The sequence below is a fragment of the Oryza brachyantha genome, chromosome 1 (genome assembly GCF_000231095.2).
Source record: "Oryza brachyantha chromosome 1, ObraRS2, whole genome shotgun sequence".
In the NCBI taxonomy this organism is placed as follows: domain Eukaryota; kingdom Viridiplantae; phylum Streptophyta; class Magnoliopsida; order Poales; family Poaceae; genus Oryza; species Oryza brachyantha.
Window position 1 is genome coordinate 13,273,079 of NC_023163.2, and position 20,505 is coordinate 13,293,583.

The 20,505-nt window shown below is 42.6% G+C and overlaps 2 protein-coding genes across 2 annotated transcripts; both read left to right on the forward strand.

Moving 5' to 3' along the window:
* Positions 1-3,899: 3,899 nt before the first annotated feature.
* Positions 3,900-11,970, forward strand: LOC102712397 (beta-glucosidase 1). The gene is made up of 11 exons (XM_006644150.3): positions 3,900-4,221; positions 4,831-4,889; positions 6,774-6,849; positions 6,968-7,039; positions 7,489-7,576; positions 8,906-9,146; positions 9,625-9,740; positions 10,390-10,607; positions 10,838-10,869; positions 10,977-11,079; positions 11,430-11,970. Exons 1-11 carry the CDS (start codon positions 3,966-3,968, stop codon positions 11,702-11,704), a joined length of 1,536 nt encoding a protein of 511 aa, XP_006644213.1. The 5' UTR covers positions 3,900-3,965; the 3' UTR covers positions 11,705-11,970.
* Positions 11,971-17,855: 5,885 nt separating this feature from the next.
* On the forward strand, positions 17,856-18,693 carry LOC107304800 (NRR repressor homolog 3-like). Its single transcript, XM_015840419.2, has one exon. It carries the CDS (start codon positions 17,939-17,941, stop codon positions 18,377-18,379), a length of 441 nt encoding a protein of 146 aa, XP_015695905.1. The 5' UTR covers positions 17,856-17,938; the 3' UTR covers positions 18,380-18,693.
* Positions 18,694-20,505: the final 1,812 nt, after the last annotated feature.

The window sequence follows — 20,505 nt, forward strand, 5'->3', positions numbered from 1 at the left end:
TACTTTAGAAAAACAAGATGATGAACTTTGATATAGGAACTTTTTGCAAAATGAATCGACACCATTTAAAAATAGGGAAGCGTACGCGCAAAAGCGAAGACAAAAACTAAAAATAATCAAGAAAAAGAACACATGCGCCTTAATTGATTGAATAAAATTTAGCTATCCACTAGTCCTCAAGGCCAAATTTACTAACCGAGTTCCTTGGTCACGGTTATGTTCTTTTTGGTTGGGTCCTATTTTGCCCACCCCGTGTTCGCCATCGCCATTGGCACGACGTTTCTTGCGCGCATAGCTATCTAACTTGATACGCACTCCACTCAGGGCACACATAGTGCTCCTACGTGGCGAGGAACTCTAGCTCGCCACATAGGAGCTGGTCCGCTAGGTCGATGTGGACCGTGCCCCAGCCGGGGTGCATGTCCCTTCACGAGGAAGGGTGGCTCTATCAGAGAGAGGAGAGATAAACCGGAGAGAAGAAAGAGAGAAGAGAGAGAGGCCGCCCCTGCCCCGTCGGCGTCGACGCCGACGCCGCCCCCGCACCATCGATGCCGATGTCGGCCCGGATCCACGACGTGCCTCTGCCCGGATCCGGTGTCCTCGACGCGCCGCCGCCGGATCCGGCATCCGTCGCCGCCCGACGCCCGGATCCGTCGCCATTGGCCATCTAGGTCGCCGCCGTGGCCGTGGCCGTCGCCATTGCCCGCCGAGGTCGCCCGTCGCCACCCGGTCTATGGGCGCCGCTGTCGCCCACCGAGGTCGCTGCCGCGGCCGTTGCTCGCTGTTGACGCTGAAAATGACAATCAACGGTCACACACGTAGGCCTGAGAATCAATCTTAGACCATTCCAGTGCGGGACATAATTCTTAGAAATACTGGGCGTACCAGTCAGTTTGTTCTTGTAACTGACAAGATATAGCATAGAAAACAGTTAACACCGAAACCGCTATTGGCCAGATAGCCGATACCGTCCTAGGACCCTAGCCGATGGACTAGACGATCGGTTTTACAGGAATTTCATGATAGTGAATGTAAATACGCCCAATCGGTTGAGTCAGAAGCATGATAAATACGAAACAGACCAGTCAGCCAATTAATCTTAAAAGATCGGACTTAACCGAGACAATCTTAAGACTAATCAGCCGATCAGACCACTTCAGGACTTATCGCGCGTAAAATCGACAGCCAATACGAGACTAAATGTGGAATTAAACATAAATCGGGATGCTATACCAATTACCAGCATAAAATAATAACAACTAACAGCACGCGTTCCCATACTAGATCTAGAAGATCGAACCTAATCGAAACGGTACAGATCTAAGCATAATCACACATAAGATCAATTGATTATTATAATGTGCGAATAATATGATAGCAAACCAGCGCAATCTACCAACTCGCCTATTAAACTCAATCGATCGGACAAACTTCTATGAGTAGATCGCACCAACATACATACATCAGACCTAACCGAGACAGTATGCAAGCCAACACGATATAAGCATAGAAACAGGAAGATCGACGAACCTAATAAGAAAATCAACAGATTACTCAAGATAATGCTGGCTAGAACTCTAGCGATAAACCCTCACAAGCCCCCGATCTAATCTGACAACATAAATCCAATCAACCAGATTGATCGCACCGAACCGAGATAGAACCAAGTTGACCGAAACCATGCTATCGGATCAAACAGAAGAACTCGCGAGGATTTGATCGAGAACTATCACTACTTTAAACTAGAATAGTCCAAAGAAATAATAGAACTCAGCTCGCCGATCAACTAGGCAGGAGATCGGACTTAATCGAGACAGTCCTTTTCTAGTCGATCGATGGGTTTTAACCAGCAGGAACTTACATTATAAAACTGACAAACCCCGCGCCGAGAGCTCAAGCATGAGGCGATGCGCCAAATCAGATTGATCTAGAGATAATTTACAAGGACCCCGGACATACATATTTATAGCCCCGGGTATTAACTAACCTAACCGGATAATAACTCGGTACTAATAACTTGTAGGGTTCGGACCCCAACTAAATATAAGAATCCTAACCAAAATATAAGATAAAGCCTAATTACTCTACAGGGACTCAGATTTAAAACCGAATCTATCTCTAAACTTTATGCCCAATCGGACTCCAACTCCTGTCCGATTTAGACTCTATCGGCACCGCATCCAATCTCCTGCCTCTAGCCGATTCGCGCCTTTTTGTCTGATTTGGTCTTCAACTGTGTTTCAATCCATAACGTTGATTTGCCAAAATCTTGCGTTAACACCTGCCCAGATCCGCCGAGCTACGCCGGACAGCCCCGCCGCCTGAGCGCCGATCTTAGCCACGTCGTCCGGGAGTGAGAGAGAGGGAGGGGGCGTGGGCATCGGTTCTTACAAAGAGAGAAATTGTGGGTCCCACTCCTATCAAGTGTATTGTGGGTCGCGTGTAGGGATGAAAACGGTCGAACACGGTCGGACAACATCTCAACCGTTTTCTACTTCTATATTTGAATACGAAAGCGAAAACGAAATCGGTAAAGTCGAACACGAAAACGAAAACGAACTTACGGAATATCTAGAATATCGGAATCGAACCAATTCGAACGGAAATATGTCGAACACGGTCGGTATACGAAAATATAATGCGGAACATCAACTTATCGACAGACAAATACATGTGTTGTACCCAATGATGAACTAGCTTAACGGAGTAAAATTAAAGCACAACTGCTAATCAAGCTATGAACCAACTGCTGCACATAATAAATAAACAACCCAATTGCTGCACAAAATAAATAATAATATGAACTAACTGCTAATCAAATCAACATATTGCCAACTATACTGCCATTGAAACGCTCACCGAGTCACCGCTCGCGGGAGGAGGAGGTGCAGGACTAGGAGCCGGAGCCGGCTCGCCGCTCGTGGTCGCGGGAGGAGGGCCAGCACGACTGCAGGACGACAACGTCGACGATTCACCAAAGCCGGAGCAGCTACCGGCGAGGAGCTTGGTGCGGTCTGTCGGCGGGGAGCTTGTGTGGTCTGCGCCGGCGAGTAGACGAGGCGGCGGCGCCGGCAGCGAGATGACGCGGCGTCGACAGGGAGATGCGGCGGCGCCGGGGGGGTGGGGGGGAGATGCGGCAGGCAGCGGCACCGGCGCCGGGTGGAGATGCGGCGGCGGCGCCGAGGGCAGAAGAGGCGGGCAGCGGCGGCGCGGGGAGAAGAGGCGGCGGCGGATGGATGAGGAGCCGTCGCCCGTCAGCCGTGTGGTCGTCTCTCTCTCGTCGCTCTTGACGTTGTCTGGGCGGCGGTAGGCGGAGCCGCGGATGGATGGACGCTCGGCAGCAGCCAGCTCGGTGGATGGATGGGGTTTTTCTTCTAAATGGGCCAGGCTTTGTCTGTGAGTATGGGCCAAATTCGGTTTTAAACGAATTTGGAAATACGGAATGTTCCGAATATAATATAGAAATATGGAAATCGGTCGAACAGTCGTAAAACCGTTTTCGTATTCCGAATTTTGAGTTCCTATTTGAATTTTAATATTTCAAATTTGTCTGAAAATACGAATTCGATCGGATCAAATATAGAAAACGGTTTGGTTTGGTTCGGGATATTTTCGTACCGTTTTCATCCCTAATCACGTGGTCTACTAGTATCTTTATCCTACGTCGAGGATAAGGATGTACGTTGAGGGTCCATGCACTGTGCATGCCCTCAGCAGCTAGCTTCCTTCGTCCCGGGCCGGCCCACGCTAGATGTGCTAGGGAAACGCCGGGAACCGACAACCATGTCCGTCTCACGCATGCCCTGTAATATGGCCAAACCAACAACTGAGCCTTTTGTCACACTCTAGCTCAACCATGATACGCCCACGTGAGCAATCAATCATCTTTTTCTTCTTCCATCTTTTCTTCTCTCGCTAGCCGCGGCACGGGCAGGGCGGCAGAACTGATCACTAGCTAGTCGATCATGGGCCACCGTCTCGCCGCTGCGACGGTTCTTCTGCTGGCCTTGGTAGCTGGAGCGGCCGCGGCGGGGGAGCAAGCCGTGGGCGCCGGCGTCGAGGAGGCCGGGAAGAGTGCAGCATGGACCGGCGGGCTGAGCCGGCGGAGCTTCCCGGCGGGGTTCGTGTTCGGTACGGCGGCGTCGGCGTATCAGGTGGAGGGCATGGCGCTCAAGGATGGCCGCGGGCCTAGCATTTGGGACGCTTTCGTCAAGATCCCCGGTGAGCAAACTGGAGGCCCATTTAAATTTAGGAATAATTAATTCTATGACACCAAATTAATGACCCCTGACTTTATATAATATACTATCGTAAATATTTATAGGTAAACTCTAAATACCATGCAAAAAGATTCACTCACAAAGATGTATGGACAGTAGCAATGGTTTTGTCATCGAAGTAAATTACACTGCTAGGAGTTTTGATATACTCTATCCGTTTTTTCAATAATTATTCATCTCATTTTATATAATTATTAAATAGTTTTTATAATTTGATTTATTACTCAAAGAATTCTAATTTTTATATAGTTGTATAAAATTTTTAAATAAGACGAATGGTCGATCAAATTTAGATCCCAAATGCAGCAGGGTTAAAAAAATAGAGAGAGTATCTTGTACGAGTTATGCTGCATTATGTGCAAACTTAATTCATGGAATTACCCATGAACCATGATTAGTGTTAAGAACGTACATAAATAAATTTTATCAAAAGAATATGAAAAAGGAAGAACCGAGGAAAAGAAAAACCTCTCCCTTTATATTTGTGCATTGTGCAAACTTGTGGGACATATGTGAGGACTTACTAGTGATTGCCATTTCTTTTGACCAGGTGAAATCGCAAATAATGCCACGGCAGATGTTACTGTTGATGAGTACCACCGTTACAAGGTGAAAAGTTTTCTCATTGTCCAGCACAATCACAAAACATAGGTTATGGTACACCTATCTTTCATTTCTATTTATACTTATAATCAATTTTAAACTTTAAACTTGAAGTTAATTTTTGGTTTTTTCGATCGAAGTTTATTTTCTAGGCTTAACTCGTACAAGATTAGTTCACAATACGTATATAATTTTTTTATTCATAAATTAGTTTTTATTTACAAACAATCTACCCCAGAGAATGAAGATTTTAAATGAGAAATGCATCTCGTGCGGTGGATTTCTCTGTGGGTGTTATTCTTCTTTAACAGGCTGCTGGTGATTCAAGCATAAAATTGGCTTTTCTCTGTGGGTGTTATTCTTCTTTAACAGGACGCAGTGACGCAGTCACATTCCTTTGCCTATACAAGAGTCCAATTAGAAGTATCCAAAATTGAGTTGAAAGTTTCAAATATGAATTGTTAGTTTAAAATCTGAGCTGAAAGTTTTAATTTTTGAATTGAATATTTCAAGATTGAGTTGAAACTGGTATAGTTTTTCAAATTCTCAGTTGAAACTTTTAAGTTGAATGTTTCAAAAATTGAACTAAAATATTCAAATTTTGAGTTGATAGTTTTGGAAGTTTTTTAAATTTGAAATGATACATCCTATTGAAATGCTCTAAAAAATCTAGTCAAGTTCAATTTATACAACATTCAAAACAGTCCAAATCTTTTAAATAGAAAAATCTGAATAATTTCCCATCTAATATTACAAAAAAAAAAAGATCCAGCCCATAAGGCCTTGACTCTAGGTAGAAAAAATGTATTGCACATAAAACACAGGGGAGCTATTATAAATTTTTGAGAAAACATATTTTTATGTATGTCATCTAAATAGTTATACAAAAATAATAAAAAATTATTAAGAAAAATTAATACTAAATATACAACTCTATAAATATGCAGTTCAAATATGACTTCTATAAATTATAACAAAAATAAAAAATATGACTATAAACATACGTATGCTATTCAGAGTTTAATTTTTTATTTTTACACACATTCACCTCTAAGAACACGTGCACACAACATACTTCTATAAGGACATTTGAAGATGGGGTTGTACAGATTTTATAATGCCTTCTCCCAATGCATAATGAACCACATTATTTTCCAAAAGAAAGTTCTACCTCGCCAATATCACGTAGTATTAATAAATATACATCCTATATACAATGTACCTTTTTTTTCATAACTGTGAGAAATTATAGTCAGTGAGTTTTGGAAAAATTGCACGGTATTCTCTTGCAACTGTGATACTCGCTCTTTTTTTATTTGACACCGTTAACTTTAGATTTACGTTTGGTCTTTCCTTCTGTTCGAATTATTTTTGCAAATATGAAAAATGCTAAGTCATGATTGAAATTTATTTAGTACTAACTCCATCCTAAAATAAGTTTATTTTTTAGTTTTTGGATACAATGTTTTGACTCTTCGTCCTATTTGAAATTTTTTTGTGATTAATATTTTTATTGTTACTAGATGATAAAACATAAATAGCTAGTATTTTATGCGTGACTAATTTTTTAAGTTTTTTATAAGTTTTTCAAATAAGACGAATTGTCAAAGTTTGGATAAAAAATCGAAAAATAAAGTTATTATGAGCGGAGGTAGCATCAAATAAAATCATAATAAATAATTAGTAATTGTATAAAAAATTTGAATAAGAAGAATGGTCAAACATATACTCAAAAGTCAACGATGTTAAATAAAAGAACATAGATGGTGTATTATGGATGATTTAGAATGGTATAGCAGATTCCGTTAGCCATATAGAATAAAACAAATGACATACAACCAGAGAATTATTGCAAACTGTTCTGAGAATTATTGCAAACTGTTCTTGCAGGAGGACGTGGACATCATGAAAAGGATGGGTTTTGATGCCTACCGCTTCTCAATATCTTGGTCAAGAATATTCCCAAGTAATGTTCGTTACATTGCTCATCTTAATCTAATACAATTTCATTATTTCGGACTTGATTTCTCAAAGTGATGACAACCTAAATTATATTTCTGTTGGATGGCTGTTCACTGTTATAGCTGGAACTGGAAAAGTAAATTGGAAAGGTGTGGCATACTACAACAGATTGATAAACTACATGCTGAAGATAGGTATGCCACATACATATTGTAATATTTCATTAGATATCGACCAAAGGCCATGTTTAGTTACCAAAAACTTTTCCCAAAAATATCATATCAAATCTTTAGACACTTAAATAAAACATTAAATATACATGAACATTAAAACTAATTATGCAATTACGGGGAAAATCACGAGACGAACCTTTTGAGCCTAATTAGGACGTCATTAGCCATAAGTGCTATAGTAACCAACATATGCTAATAACGGATTAATTAGACTCAAAAAATTCGTCTCACGGTTTTCTGGTGGAATCTGATATTTGTTTTTTCATTCGTGTCCGAAAACTCTTTTCGACATCCGGTCAAACGTTCGACGTGACGTTTTTTCCAACTAAACACCACCCAAAAGTATTTCACTCGATGAATGCAAAATGTTTCAACTCAAATGCTGCAAGTTGATGTGCTTAAATTAACAGGCATTACACCTTACGCCAATTTGTATCACTATGACTTGCCGGAGGCACTAGAGGTGCAATATGGAGGACTTTTGAACAGAAAAATTGTGTAAGTATTGTTGTTTAATTAATTCAAGAGGATGCACAGTTTTGCCATATATAAAAGGGTTAATTCGTTCCATGCCACTGCAAATATGGCTATTCAGAAAAATGCCATTACAATTCGCGTCTTTGGATGAGTGCCACTACTATTTTTCCAAATTGGATCAATGCCACTGCAGTGACTTTTTCCATCTATCTGCCTTCTTCCTTCCGTTTTCTTCCCTCTCCTCCTTCTCCGTCAGACTCATCACCACCTCGGCAGTCGTGGAGGTGAGGGCGGCGACGGTGAGCAGCGAGGCGGGATGGGGCGGGAGGTCGGCGACGGGGCGGGCGAAGGTCGGTGGCGAGCGTGCGGAACGGGCGAAGGCCGCCGGCGGGGCGGACTTGGCGTGCGGAGGCCGACGGCGAGCGTGCGGGGCAGGGCGAAGGTCGGCGATGACGACGTACCCCCAGAAGACGACTCTTGAACGGTGGCGGCGACCGACTTCCGGCCAGATCTGGACGGCGGAAGCGGCGGCGGTGGCCTGGCCGGGCGGTGGTCGGACTTCGGCGGCGGCCGAACGGACGACAACTCAGTGGCGACCGGAAGTAGGGGAGATGACAGGGTGGATGGAAAAAGTCACGGCAGTGGTGTGGATCCAATTTAGAAAAATAGCGGTGGCACCCATCAAATACGCGAATTATAATGACATTTTTCTGAATAGTCATATTTGCAGTGGCATGGAACGAATTAACCCAGCTTTTTTACTATTCTTGAAAAGTACCTTGAGGTACCAAAATTTTTAGTGTAAAATTTTAGTACCTTGAGATACAATTTTACACTGAAAAATGTGATAACTTGAGATATTTTTTTCAAGGATGTTAAAGCTAACTCAAAATGATGGGTGGAGGAAACATGTCAATACTGTATGCGACAGTACATTCTCAGTACACACAGTCGTTTTCTGAATAAATTCCAGACAAATCTCGGAAGTAATAGGAAAATGCCCCATAATTATTGATATATATGTTTGAATTCTATAGACAAATGTAAGACGAAGACTTGTGTTATCTAATATCAAATAATATCATAAATTAAGCTCGTAGAGTTGGATATGCGGATCCATATGGTAAACGTGCCTACTGGACCAACTAAAATATAATTTCAACTGGAAAAGATTACAAACGAGTGCCGCCCAAAATCCTGCAAACCACAAGAGTTATAGCAATTATGTATATTTTTTCTTATACTTATTTCTCTAAATCAACAAGCGAAAGAAGATTGCGAAAAACTTAAAATTGTAGATCAAGATGATCCATTGTAATGTCTGCTGGGTTCACTTGCTGAATCATGCAGGGAAGCATTCGCAGACTATGCTGAATTTTGCTTCAAGACGTTTGGTGACAGAGTGAAGAACTGGATGACATTCAACGAACCAAGGGTCGTTGCAGCCCTCGGATACGACGACGGAGCATTCGCTCCAGGAAGGTGCACAAAATGCAAGGCTGGAAACTCTGCAACCGAGCCCTACATTGTTGCACATCACCTCATTCTTTCCCATGCTGCTGCTGCCCAGATATACCGGCACAAGTATCAGGTAAAAGCAAATCCCTGATAATTGGTGTAGGCTAAGCAGGGTTACAAGAACTTCAAAGAATGTACTCCTATGAGGAATAAGTGATTATCTTTTAGCTCTGTAAGTAAAATTGTTACAGCTGTGAGGTAGGTATCAACAAGAGATAGAAGTATAGAACTCTTATCAAATTCAGAAGTGGCTGACTCGGTGCATTTTACTGGTGGTAGAATTTAACTCGTATCATTGATATATTTTTATCGGATGACTATAATTAAATTATACTACCAATAATATTAGGTGTAGTAGAAATTTGAAGGGGTAATTCACCCTTTTATTGTGCTCTTTATTGCAAAACAAACAAAATTACAAAATACTACTAATTAAGTAATTAACAAAATATAAAAGTATTTTTTATTGATAGTATAATACTACCAGTAAAATGCACCGAAGAGTTGTCCAATTCAGAACTGGTCGTCAAAATGCTTGACACACTTTTCAGCACGTACAAAAGGGAAGGATTGGGATACTTCTGGATTTTGTCTGGTACGAGGGTCTTACTAATTCAACGGCCGATCAAGATGCAGCACAAAGATCAAGAGACTTCCACGTTGGATGGTAAACTCTGCTTCAAACCCGTTTATCTGTTTCTTCTGAACCTTTTCTTATTTTAATTCAAGTCAACAATCAGCAAACTGCCGGATTATGTTGCTCGTAAAGCAAATGATGACGAGATTTAAGGCTGTCTAAGACTTCATAAGTGATGACAAGTTTTTCTTAGGCCAGTCTCAATGGGTTTCGTGTATATATCATACACATTAGATGGTACATCGGTATAAAAGAAAATATTTGCATAAAATTGTAGAGAGAGAATTCGTTTCATGACCATAAAACATTTAGGCAGCATTACCAAGTTCTCGGTAACGCCGTGAAACTCGTATTAAGGGGCTTGAGGTGTTTAATGAAACGATGTCCGCATGCAATCAAACTTTCAGTAGTAATTAAATGTTTTATTTAGCTTTTAAAATGGTACGATGAAACGCTACATTGTGAGTAGTTATTTCATGCATTGTTTAATCGAGTTAGCTATTTTATAAATTATGCAGTGAAACTGAGTATTGCGACTGACCTTTTATCTCCATCGCAAAACGTCGATCTCTAATAACTGGACAATCATTTACTAATTCTGTTGGAACTGTAGATATACTAATCACGTCACAACAAATCCCTACGCATATCTCTAACCATGTTGATCTGAACTTTTTAGGTTTCTGCACCCAATCATCTATGGCGAGTACCCGAAATCACTGCAGGTGATTGTCAAAGAACGGCTTCCGAGGTTCACGGCCGATGAAATCCAGATGGTGAAGGGCTCCATCGACTACGTTGGCATCAATCAGTATACTGCTTATTATGTCCGTGATCAGCAGCCCAATGCGACGACTATCCCCAGTTACTCATCTGACTGGCATGCTGCATTTGCTTGTGAGTAATTTCTCCAATTTAGTTACCAAGTAGTAAATGGGGACATTCTTTGCTGATCCTCTAAATATAGCTTTAAAACCAGATCAATTTTACCATCCTTAATAAGGTATCTTAGATTTAAGAAGATATTAAATTTTACATAGAAAACAGTAGTACCTCATGTTACCCGGTAATATCTATCACGAGGACAACGAGTTTTCTGACATTCTTTGCCCCTCTCGGTGCTGCAGATGAACGCAATGGCGTGCCAATTGGGCCCAGGGTACGCCGTTGCTTATTTCTACCGCGGATACTAAATTATAGTAGCATGATTAGTGTTTCAATTGCGTGTATTATTTTTTTTTCTGAAACATATATCTCTTCTTGCAGGCGAATTCAGACTGGCTTTACATTGTACCGTGGGGTTTGTACAAGGCTGTCACATATGTCAAGGAGAAGTATGGTAACCCCACGATGTTACTATCTGAAAATGGTACAGTTTGATCGTTGCTTGAACTCCCTCCAATTCTTTTATGTTTGATTTTGATGATATTTTAGATCAACATTTCACCGTTTCTTTATTCATATTTCTATGCAAATACATAAAATTATAAGTCATACTTAAAATTGTTTTAATGATAAAAGTCTAAAAAAATAAATAATAATTACGTATTTATTTTAAATAATACGAATGATCAAACCTAGATTTAAAAACCAACATCGCCAAACATAAAAAAACCAAATCAAGCACCTACAATTTCTATTTTTCTTTTTGCAAGGATGCTTTCCTATTACTTTGTTTTACGATCGGTAAGAACAATGGAAGCAAAATTTGGTTTTCAGGCATGGATGATCCTGGGAACGTCACCGTTGCCCAGGGGGTGCACGACACGGCGAGGGTCGCCTACTACAGGAGCTACATCACCAAGCTGAAGGAGGCGATCGACGACGGCGCCAACTGCGTCGGGTACTTCGCCTGGTCGATGCTCGACAACTTCGAGTGGAAGCTCGGCTACACGTCCAGGTTTGGCCTGGTGTACGTGGATTTCGCAACTCTCCGGAGGTATCCCAAGGCGTCGGCCTACTGGTTCAGGGACGTTGTCACCGGCAAAAACTGAGTTGGGTTTTCAACAATGATATGCCCCCTTCTTTTTCTTGTTTGGTTGCTCTTTGGGTGGTGCCTATTGTAGTAAATATACCAATAAAAAGTGTGGGGAAGTAATAAATAATAAATAGTTCTTGCATCTCGAATTATGCGAAGAGTTTTTATGGTACATGGGGAAATAATAAGTTTTTATGGTACTCAATAAAGAGCAGAACTTTCTGCATATGAAATCTCTGGTCCAGTTATTTCGACTCGGAGTAAAGTTTCCTCACGGATATTGGAAACTTTGTACTGAAATAATTCCAATAAAAATAATTTTTTTCTAACACATATCCATTCCCCACTAGCTTTATTAATTCGCGCAGCACAACTATCACATTCCTCTTTGTCGAATATATTTATGTATTATGTTGTTATTATTTTAAATATATAATAATATGTCTAACAATATAAATAAGTGTTCGTAGAGCATATTTTATCGATAGTGTAGTTATCACATTAACAAATTCATCCTGCTCCCTCCGCGCACTTAACTTTTGAATCTATGACATGTCATTTTATTCAATTTTTTATAAATATGCAAAATAATAAGTCACGCTTAAAATGTCTTAGTAATAAATTAAATCATAATAAAATAATTAATAATTATATATTTTTTAATAACACGAATGATCAAATATAAATCCAATAATCAATGGTGTCAAATAAAAAAAAGCAATGACAGTAATTTGTGATTAGGAATAATGTGTCGGATGGCTAATATTCATTTAATGGTGTGGCACATCCTATGAGCATTTTAGGGAAGAACTTTCATTTAAAGAGATATAATAAGTTTTTTTAAACACGTGCATAAGAATTAAGAAAGTAGTGCATATGACCTTGTTTCCCTCTGTGAGAGTGGTAAATTTATTTAGAAGGGGGAACAAAGAAAAAAAAAGATGAACACATATAATTTCTGAAAAGACTTATATTTGCAAGGCAAATCGAAGAAGGAACTTTTTTAGACATACGAAATTGCTTTACATGTTAAACATGACAAATGTGGCAAAGCCCAAAAAGAATAACGCCACCCAGCTACAAAGGCAAATTTCTAGGGGAAAATCATGAGAAGTGCGCTTTTATGTGCAAAATCTCCATGACTTTGACTCGTAATCTTCATAAGTCAGGATTTGGCTACATATTCGTGGAAATAGCTATCATATTCCCTATCTAGGTTATTCTCCTCACTCTTTCTTTTTTCGAAAGCAAAAGGCAAATGAAAGAAAAAAAACAAACTATTTGCTTTATCCGAACAAATCATTGGATCATGGAGAAGACACCGGAGTTGATGTGCTACAGCGCGGACCGAATGTTTCATTCTGGTGGGCTGGGAATCATATTCCTCATCCTTAAAGCAGAAATTGATATACCGCTTATAGACAGTTCCGGTAAATTGCATGCTGAGTTTGAATTCAAGAAGGAATTGTCGACCGGCATATGTGATCGAGTCGGTCACGTTCGGCTGTGTTCTTTAGCTAAGTTTTTTTTTCAGATTTTTTCTCTGTTTTTGCGCATACGCTTTAACTACTAAGCGGTATATTTTTTTTATAGAAAGTTTGTGTATAGAAATATATCATCTTGGAAATAGCAGAGGATGTCATATCTAACAAACCGAAACATATTCACCTTGGCACCCTTCCTGAGTGACTGTTCTGCTTCATCTTTCCTCCACAGTGGCACATCTGACAGGTCCCTCTTCGGTGCATTTTACTGGTAGTATTATACTTCTAGTAGAACTAATCTCAGCCATTGATTAAAAGATTTTTTTTACTTTGTTAATTAATTGATTAGTAGTATTTTATAATTTTGTTTTTAAATAAATATCACAATAAAAAGACGAACTCCTTCAAATTTCTAATATATCTAATATTATTGGTAGTATAATTTAATCACAATCATTCGATAAAAATAGATCAACGGTATCGATTAAATTATACTACCAGTATAATATACCGGAGAACACCTCCTCTAGGTATTGTTGTAGGTTGCACACAACATGTGCTCAAGTGTGCCCTGACACTTTTTGGTGCCAACACACAATTTGGTAAATCTATTTATCAAAATATTTGATTTATCTGAATAATCGAGTAGACAATCTGCAGTAATAACATATTTAATAATCTAAATCAAACAGGGCAACCCAAACTAGGCACAGCTTGATCAATTGATCGTAGCCTCGTAGGGGTTGTTGCTTGACACCCTCTTTGCCTGTGACTGGTTGCTACTGGCCATCTTTCAAGCTCAGGGCTGTCTCATGGGTTCATAACGTTCAACACCCCTGGCCTGCTCCTTCTTTGACCTGCTTGACGAATTGGATGAACTGCCACCACACGACGGTACTCCTTGATGAGTTGAGAGTAAAAATTTGGGCCAACAAGATGACGTAGGACATGGGAACTCAATGGATAGTTAAGCCATTCATAATGCGATGACCCGGCGAGCGGTCTTATCGGGCCACGTCGAGTGACTGCTATCGTGAAGGAGAGATTGGGCAGAGGGTGTATCTTAAGTCGTGTGCGCCTTATAGAAATTGTGCAATGCCTCACCCAAAAATAACAAAGACTTAGCAATCTCCTTCCTCGAGCATGCATGCATCACTCTAATTCAAGCAAAATCTTCTAGCAACGTACTTCATGCCGTCCAGCTCAATGCTCCTAGAGCTCCACTAGCCCCCACCATCTCGATCTATGCCACCCCAAGCTCCATCAGCCGCTACTGTGTTGATTCGTGCCGATACAAACCCTGCCGATGACCACTAGACGGAGGAGTTGAGGACCGCCCTAGGTTGGTGGAGGGTATATCGATAATAGGGGATAGAAGACAAGGTTTCCGCCTGCTTCATTACTGCCCCTTCTAGATCTAGAGGAACAGCATCCACCTCGAGCTTGTCACCTCCACCGTAGGCACTCGTGTTTAGGGGAGCGTCGCTGGTGGACCATCGGAAGAGCCGAAGAGGGGAATGGGAGATGTCGAGAGAAAGAGGGAGCAGAGAGAGAGTAGAGGGAAAATATAATATTTTCTAGATTTTATAGTGTTTAATATACACTTTGGTAATTAAAGCCACTCACCAGGCCACTGTGGATGAATAACCATCTCTTCCACCTATGTGGCACTATGAGGCTAGTTGAATAAGGAGCTTGCACTATGAATGGACAGTGGACGCTAGTCCTTTAGATGTAAATGGACGGTGGATGCTCAAACTACAACTACTGAGGTAGGATGCTTTGTGCCATACCTGCCTTGCCCGCAACCAGCGATCAGAAAAGTCATTCTCTGGCATATAGATGATGTAAGCTCGTTGCCTGTGTCTTCTTTCTATGTTTTTAGCCTTTTAGGACATCTACTACTAGGAGTGATGCATAACATAAGACAACGTGCCACATAGATTAAAACTGCACCCTCACTTTCATGGTGCAAGGTGCTTAAGTTGCAGTTTTAATTTTGCATGTCAAAATTTGCATATATGAACTCCATTATATATTTTACACCAAACAGCATAAACCAGTAACAATTATAAAGTTCCTCTCCCCTCCACACTCCATTTTACTTATCGCTAGCCCCGATCTCCACATACTAGTCGATTGGCGTTGCTTTCCATACCCTTCAATGAGCATCGCCTTCTCTAGTCCCTTCTCTGGCTAGATCGAGGCGGTGACCTTGATAGTGGACCACGGAGCTCTAACAGTGACCAGATCGGGACATCACCGGCGCTGTCGCCTTCTCGGCATGGGTGATGATACGGACTTGCAAAACAAGAAGCAAATCATGTGTCATCATCTCTCCTTTTCACAGTCTCACCGCCCACCCTTATCCTCATGGCCCAAAGCTGCAGGAGAAGCACGGCTGGCCACTGGCCACTTTGCACCGATGACCTTGCCAGATCTAGGCTAGGGCTTTGTCCGATTTGACCTTGAGCTCGTTAAATATAGCTTAAGCTAGCTTGTTGGATCTACACAATAATTACTGTGACGGTTTATGAGGGCTTGTTTCTTGTCTTCCGAACCAATTCATCTAGTGGCTTCACCCTAATGGGATCTCTAGTGTCATACTAAAGGGACGAGGGGCCTCCTAGGGCATGACTTACACTAATGTAGAGAGGAATATCTAGTATGGTATGGTAAAATAATATTTCATATAAGTACATCGTGAACGGTCTTACGTATTTGGGAGATAAGGTTCGAAACCTTCTCCTACAAACGTAAAATGGGATGATTTATTAGCACACAATTATTTAAATGTTAGTTAAAAAATTTAAAAAAAAGTAATATTATTTTATAACAATTTTTCTAAAGATTTATTTAAAAAAAATACAATTTTTAGTAATTTGGACGACATACACACACGAGAAAGTAGCGAGGGGGAGTTGCAATTAACCCGGCTGAAGTGATATTTAGAGCAATAATTTAATAACTAAGACCCTGTTTGGATGTTATAGGACTTTTTTTTGTCCCTATTTATTAGATATAGACTATTAATAAAATCCACCTCATACTTTGGACTATTTCGCGAGACAAATCTATTAAGCATAATTAGTCCATAATTAGCGAATGTGATGCTACATTAAACATTTGATAATCATGGTTTAATTAGGCTTAAAAATTTGTCTAATGAAATAGTCTTTATTTATGCAATTAGTTTTGTTATCCGTATATATTTAATACTCTAATTAACGTCCAAACATTCGATATATCCATGACTAAAAAAATCCCTAGTCCCAAAAACCATCTATCTAAAAGAAGACACGAGTATTTGACATTCTCAATTCCACAGCACGCGAAAAGCACAGGCAACGGCAAGTCTACAAGTCGACAACCCCTCGGCAGTCAGCACGTCGGCCCTCGGCGTGGATAGGCGCGGCGCCGGACGTCAGCGCGCATGTGTCACGCCCCGCACGACACACCCCCCCGGCACGCGGATCGCGCCCGCGAGTTTAAAAGCCGTCGCCCGTCCACGTACGACTCCATCTACCGATAGCTGTCACTACGTCTATTTGCGCTCCATTTGTTTTTCTATCACAGTACCAAAATAATAAAAAGTGTTCAATGCGAAGCTGTGGTAATGGCAACTTGCATAGTTAAACTTGTCGTGTTTAGTTCCAAAAATTTTTCATGCAAAAACATCACATCAAATCTTTTGACATTTCAATAAAATATTAAATATAAATGAAACAAAAAATTAATTATACAGTTATAGACAAAATCGTGAGATGAATCTTTTGAGTCTAATCAGTTCATGATTAGCCATAAGTGCTACAGTAACCAATATGCACTGATGACGGGTTAGTTAGGCTCAAAAGATTTGTATAGTGGTTTCTAGGCGAATCATGAAATTCGTTTTTTTATTCATGTTCGAAAACATCCGGTCAAACGTCTAATGTGACACTCAAAAATTTTCATTTCCCCAACTAAACACCCCCTTAGGCCTTGTTTAGTTCCAAAAATTTTCCAAAAATATCACATCAAATACTTGAAAATTTAAATGTAGCATTAACCATATACGAAAATAAAAACTAATTACACAGTTATGAGGGAAATCGTGAGACGGATTTTTTAAGCCTAATTAGTCCATGATTAGCCATAAATTCTACAGTAACTCATATGTGCTAACGATGAACTAATTAGCTTCAAAAGATTGGTCTTACGGTTTCTAGACGAGTTGTAAAATTCGTTTTTTCATTCGTATTCGAAAACCCCTTCTAACGTGCAACTAAACATTTGACGTGATATTTTTACCAAATTTTTTTTAACTAAACAAGGCCTTACAAAAGTCGAAAAATCATGTGAGCGCAGCGTGGCCCCCACCGCACCACGTACGTCACCGACCGTCGATCCACACCGTAACAACAGTTAACACCGACGGCTCATGGTGCCACCGTGTGAGGACGCTGCTGCCGTCAGCGTGTACAGCACGGAGCGACGTAACTGCAGACGTAAAGGAACAGCTAGCCGATCGAGCAGCTAGCCAGCAGACCGCGAGTCCCCATTCCAAGAAACGATGATGAGAAGAATGGGCCAACCGCACCGGCACGTACTGCGCGGTGCCCACCACCACCACCGCGTGTCGGCGCGGCGCCGCACACGCACGCGCGTCCGCGACTCCCGCACGCAGAAAGGAATAGCGAGCCAGCCAGCCAGCCAGCCAGCGAGCGCGAGCGGTGTGTGTGTGTGTCCTATTTTAACGCGGAGACGCGCGCCGCCTCGCCTCTCTCATGGATCTCACGATCCCCACCGCCACGCATACCTCCTTGGCCGAGCAGCGGCGCCGGCCACGGCTCGTCGACGGGCACGCGATGGATCAGCAGCAGCAGCCGCGGCAGCGGAGATCAAGGAAGAGGGAACGGCCGCCGCCGCCGCCGGGGCGGAGTGGCCAGCAAGAAGAGGAGGCGCGGGAGGAGGACGTCGACAGGTTCTTCGCGCTGCTGGCCGACGTCAGGGAGATGAGGGAGCTGTGGCGGCGGAACGGCGGCGGCGAGGCCGCGGCCCAGCGGACGACGAGGGTGGACGATCGCCCAAGCCAGGATCAGCGGCAGCTGTGGCGGCCGACGTTCGTGATGGAGGACTTCGCCTTCGAGTTGAAGGGAAGCGAGGTCCAAGCGGAGAAGAAGAAGGTCGACGACGCGCCTAATCTCGACCTAAGTTTATCTATGTGATCATTTTTTTTCTTTGTCATGCCTACATTGGAAATGAGAATTAATACAATGTTTGTTTGTTAATTTGCTCACTCTATTGTGTGTAATTTAAGAGAATTTTGCTCCCATGTCGCATAATTAGTGGCAACTGAAGAAACTAATTTGGGAAGGGGATCATGTCGGAACTTTTTCTTTATCGGCTATGCTAGTTCACTCCTTTTGATATTCTGGGGGTTATTTGGCTGTCCAAGTGTACTCGCCTAGCAAATATAATTCATCTAGGCTAAATTTGGCTTGGCCAGGTAGATGCAATGTGGGTGTTTAGTTGGATAGTTGATCAAGGTTCGTTTGAGATGTTGTTTGGTTAGGTTGGATACAATAACATTATGTGCACGAGACTTTTCTAGATAATAAAATTTAGGGGGCTGCTAGACACCAGGATCCCGTCCCAAGCGTCTGGCACGGTACTACAACAACAACGCTTGGTGTACTGTTCCATAGCCGTTTATTCTGACCATGATTTCGGTAGCAAATAAGACACTCGCGCGCTGCTGTATGCGACACGCTCCTCTGCTCGGTGCCGACCGTGCTTCTCGCCATTGCGACGCCGAATTCTTGGCGCCACGCTCCTCGCCGTTGTGACGCTAATTCTTGCCGATGCAGCGCTCCTCGCTGCCGATGCATGTCGCTCGCGCTCCTCTTGCTGTCCGATTGCTGCTCGGTCTCGCGCGTCTCCACGTGCTCAACCTCACTCAATGACGCCGACAAGGAGCGCATCCGCTGCAGGCAGTTGCACGAATAGGCTTTCGGCGATTCTTGCTCGGTCTCGCGCGCCTTTGCGCGCTCAACCTCGCTCAACGGTGCAAACGAGTAGAGAAAAGAGTTGTGATACTTGTGGATGTGTTTGGTTTGTGCTCACCATATGTTTGATGAAATGTCTAGGTAACATGGTACCCTAGGTAACAAGCTTGGTAACATAAGTGCAACCTGAAGGGTACGAGGCATGCTAACTCCAAGGTAATAAGCTTGGTAACATGGGTGCTATCTAAAGGGTACCAGGCTTGTAACATGGTCAGGTAACATTGTACCCCCTAGGTACCATGTTACCTCACATATACCATGTATGATACCTCAAGGTACTAGGCATGGTACCTCGCACGTACAGATGTACCATATCAGAGTGCAAGCTCCTCAAGCGGGAGTTCACCGAACCCCCTTTTTCGATTCGGCCCAAGGGTGCAGGGTCAAGGTTTTTGGGAAGGAATAAACACAGGAGAGATTATACAGGTTCAAGCCGCCAGAAGGCGTAATACCCTACTCCTGTTACTTGGTCACTATATGGCAAGTGAGTATGAGCCTTCTTTGGGAAGGTTTTTCTCGGGCTGAGCGAGGCTCAATCTCTCCCTCCCTTTCTAAGTGGGGCAGAACCTCCTTTTATAGTAGTAAGGGGTCTCCACAGTTGCCTCAGTCCTACCTCCTACAGGTGAATAGGTCATCATATGCTATGGCAGCTGGTTCGTTGCCTTGCTGGGTCACTCTCGTGGCGACCCGCCGTTGTCTTGTCGGCCTTAGTCCGCCAGAGGGTAGGTGGACGTGTCAGCCATATTGTCCTTGCTTGATCCCATAGGTCAGAGGGTTGACGGAGGCGGCGGCCATGCTCCCCTTGCTTGGTCCCGTCGGTCAGTGTCTCATCCTAGGGGTGGGTGACCATTCCAAGCAACGGGGTAGTCGCTCTCCTTCCTCCTACTGTTTGTCAGCTGCATTAAATGCGACTAGGATGGAGCGGGGCTTGGTACCCTAACATGGTTGAGGGGTGTCTGCCTTGCCAGAGGTACTCGCCCACTCTTTGCCTCTTTTTCTGCGGAAGGTGCCACCAGGGGCGCATGTATGCCTACCCAGGATTAATTACGGGCCAGGCACACATCTTCTTCTGCCACACGGGTAACGCGTTCTCCAGGTTCTCTCCCATCGCATTAAATGCGAAGGTTGAATCCCAGAGGTGCGTCCCCCTCCTTGACACGTGGGCCTTGCAGCAGTCTAGAGACGCCGAGGATCAAGGTGGTCCGACCCCGACCGCTTGATCCGGCAGCTAACTCTGGGGCCCGCCACGGGGGCACGTGTCTCTTGGGGCCCGACCACCTTGCCAG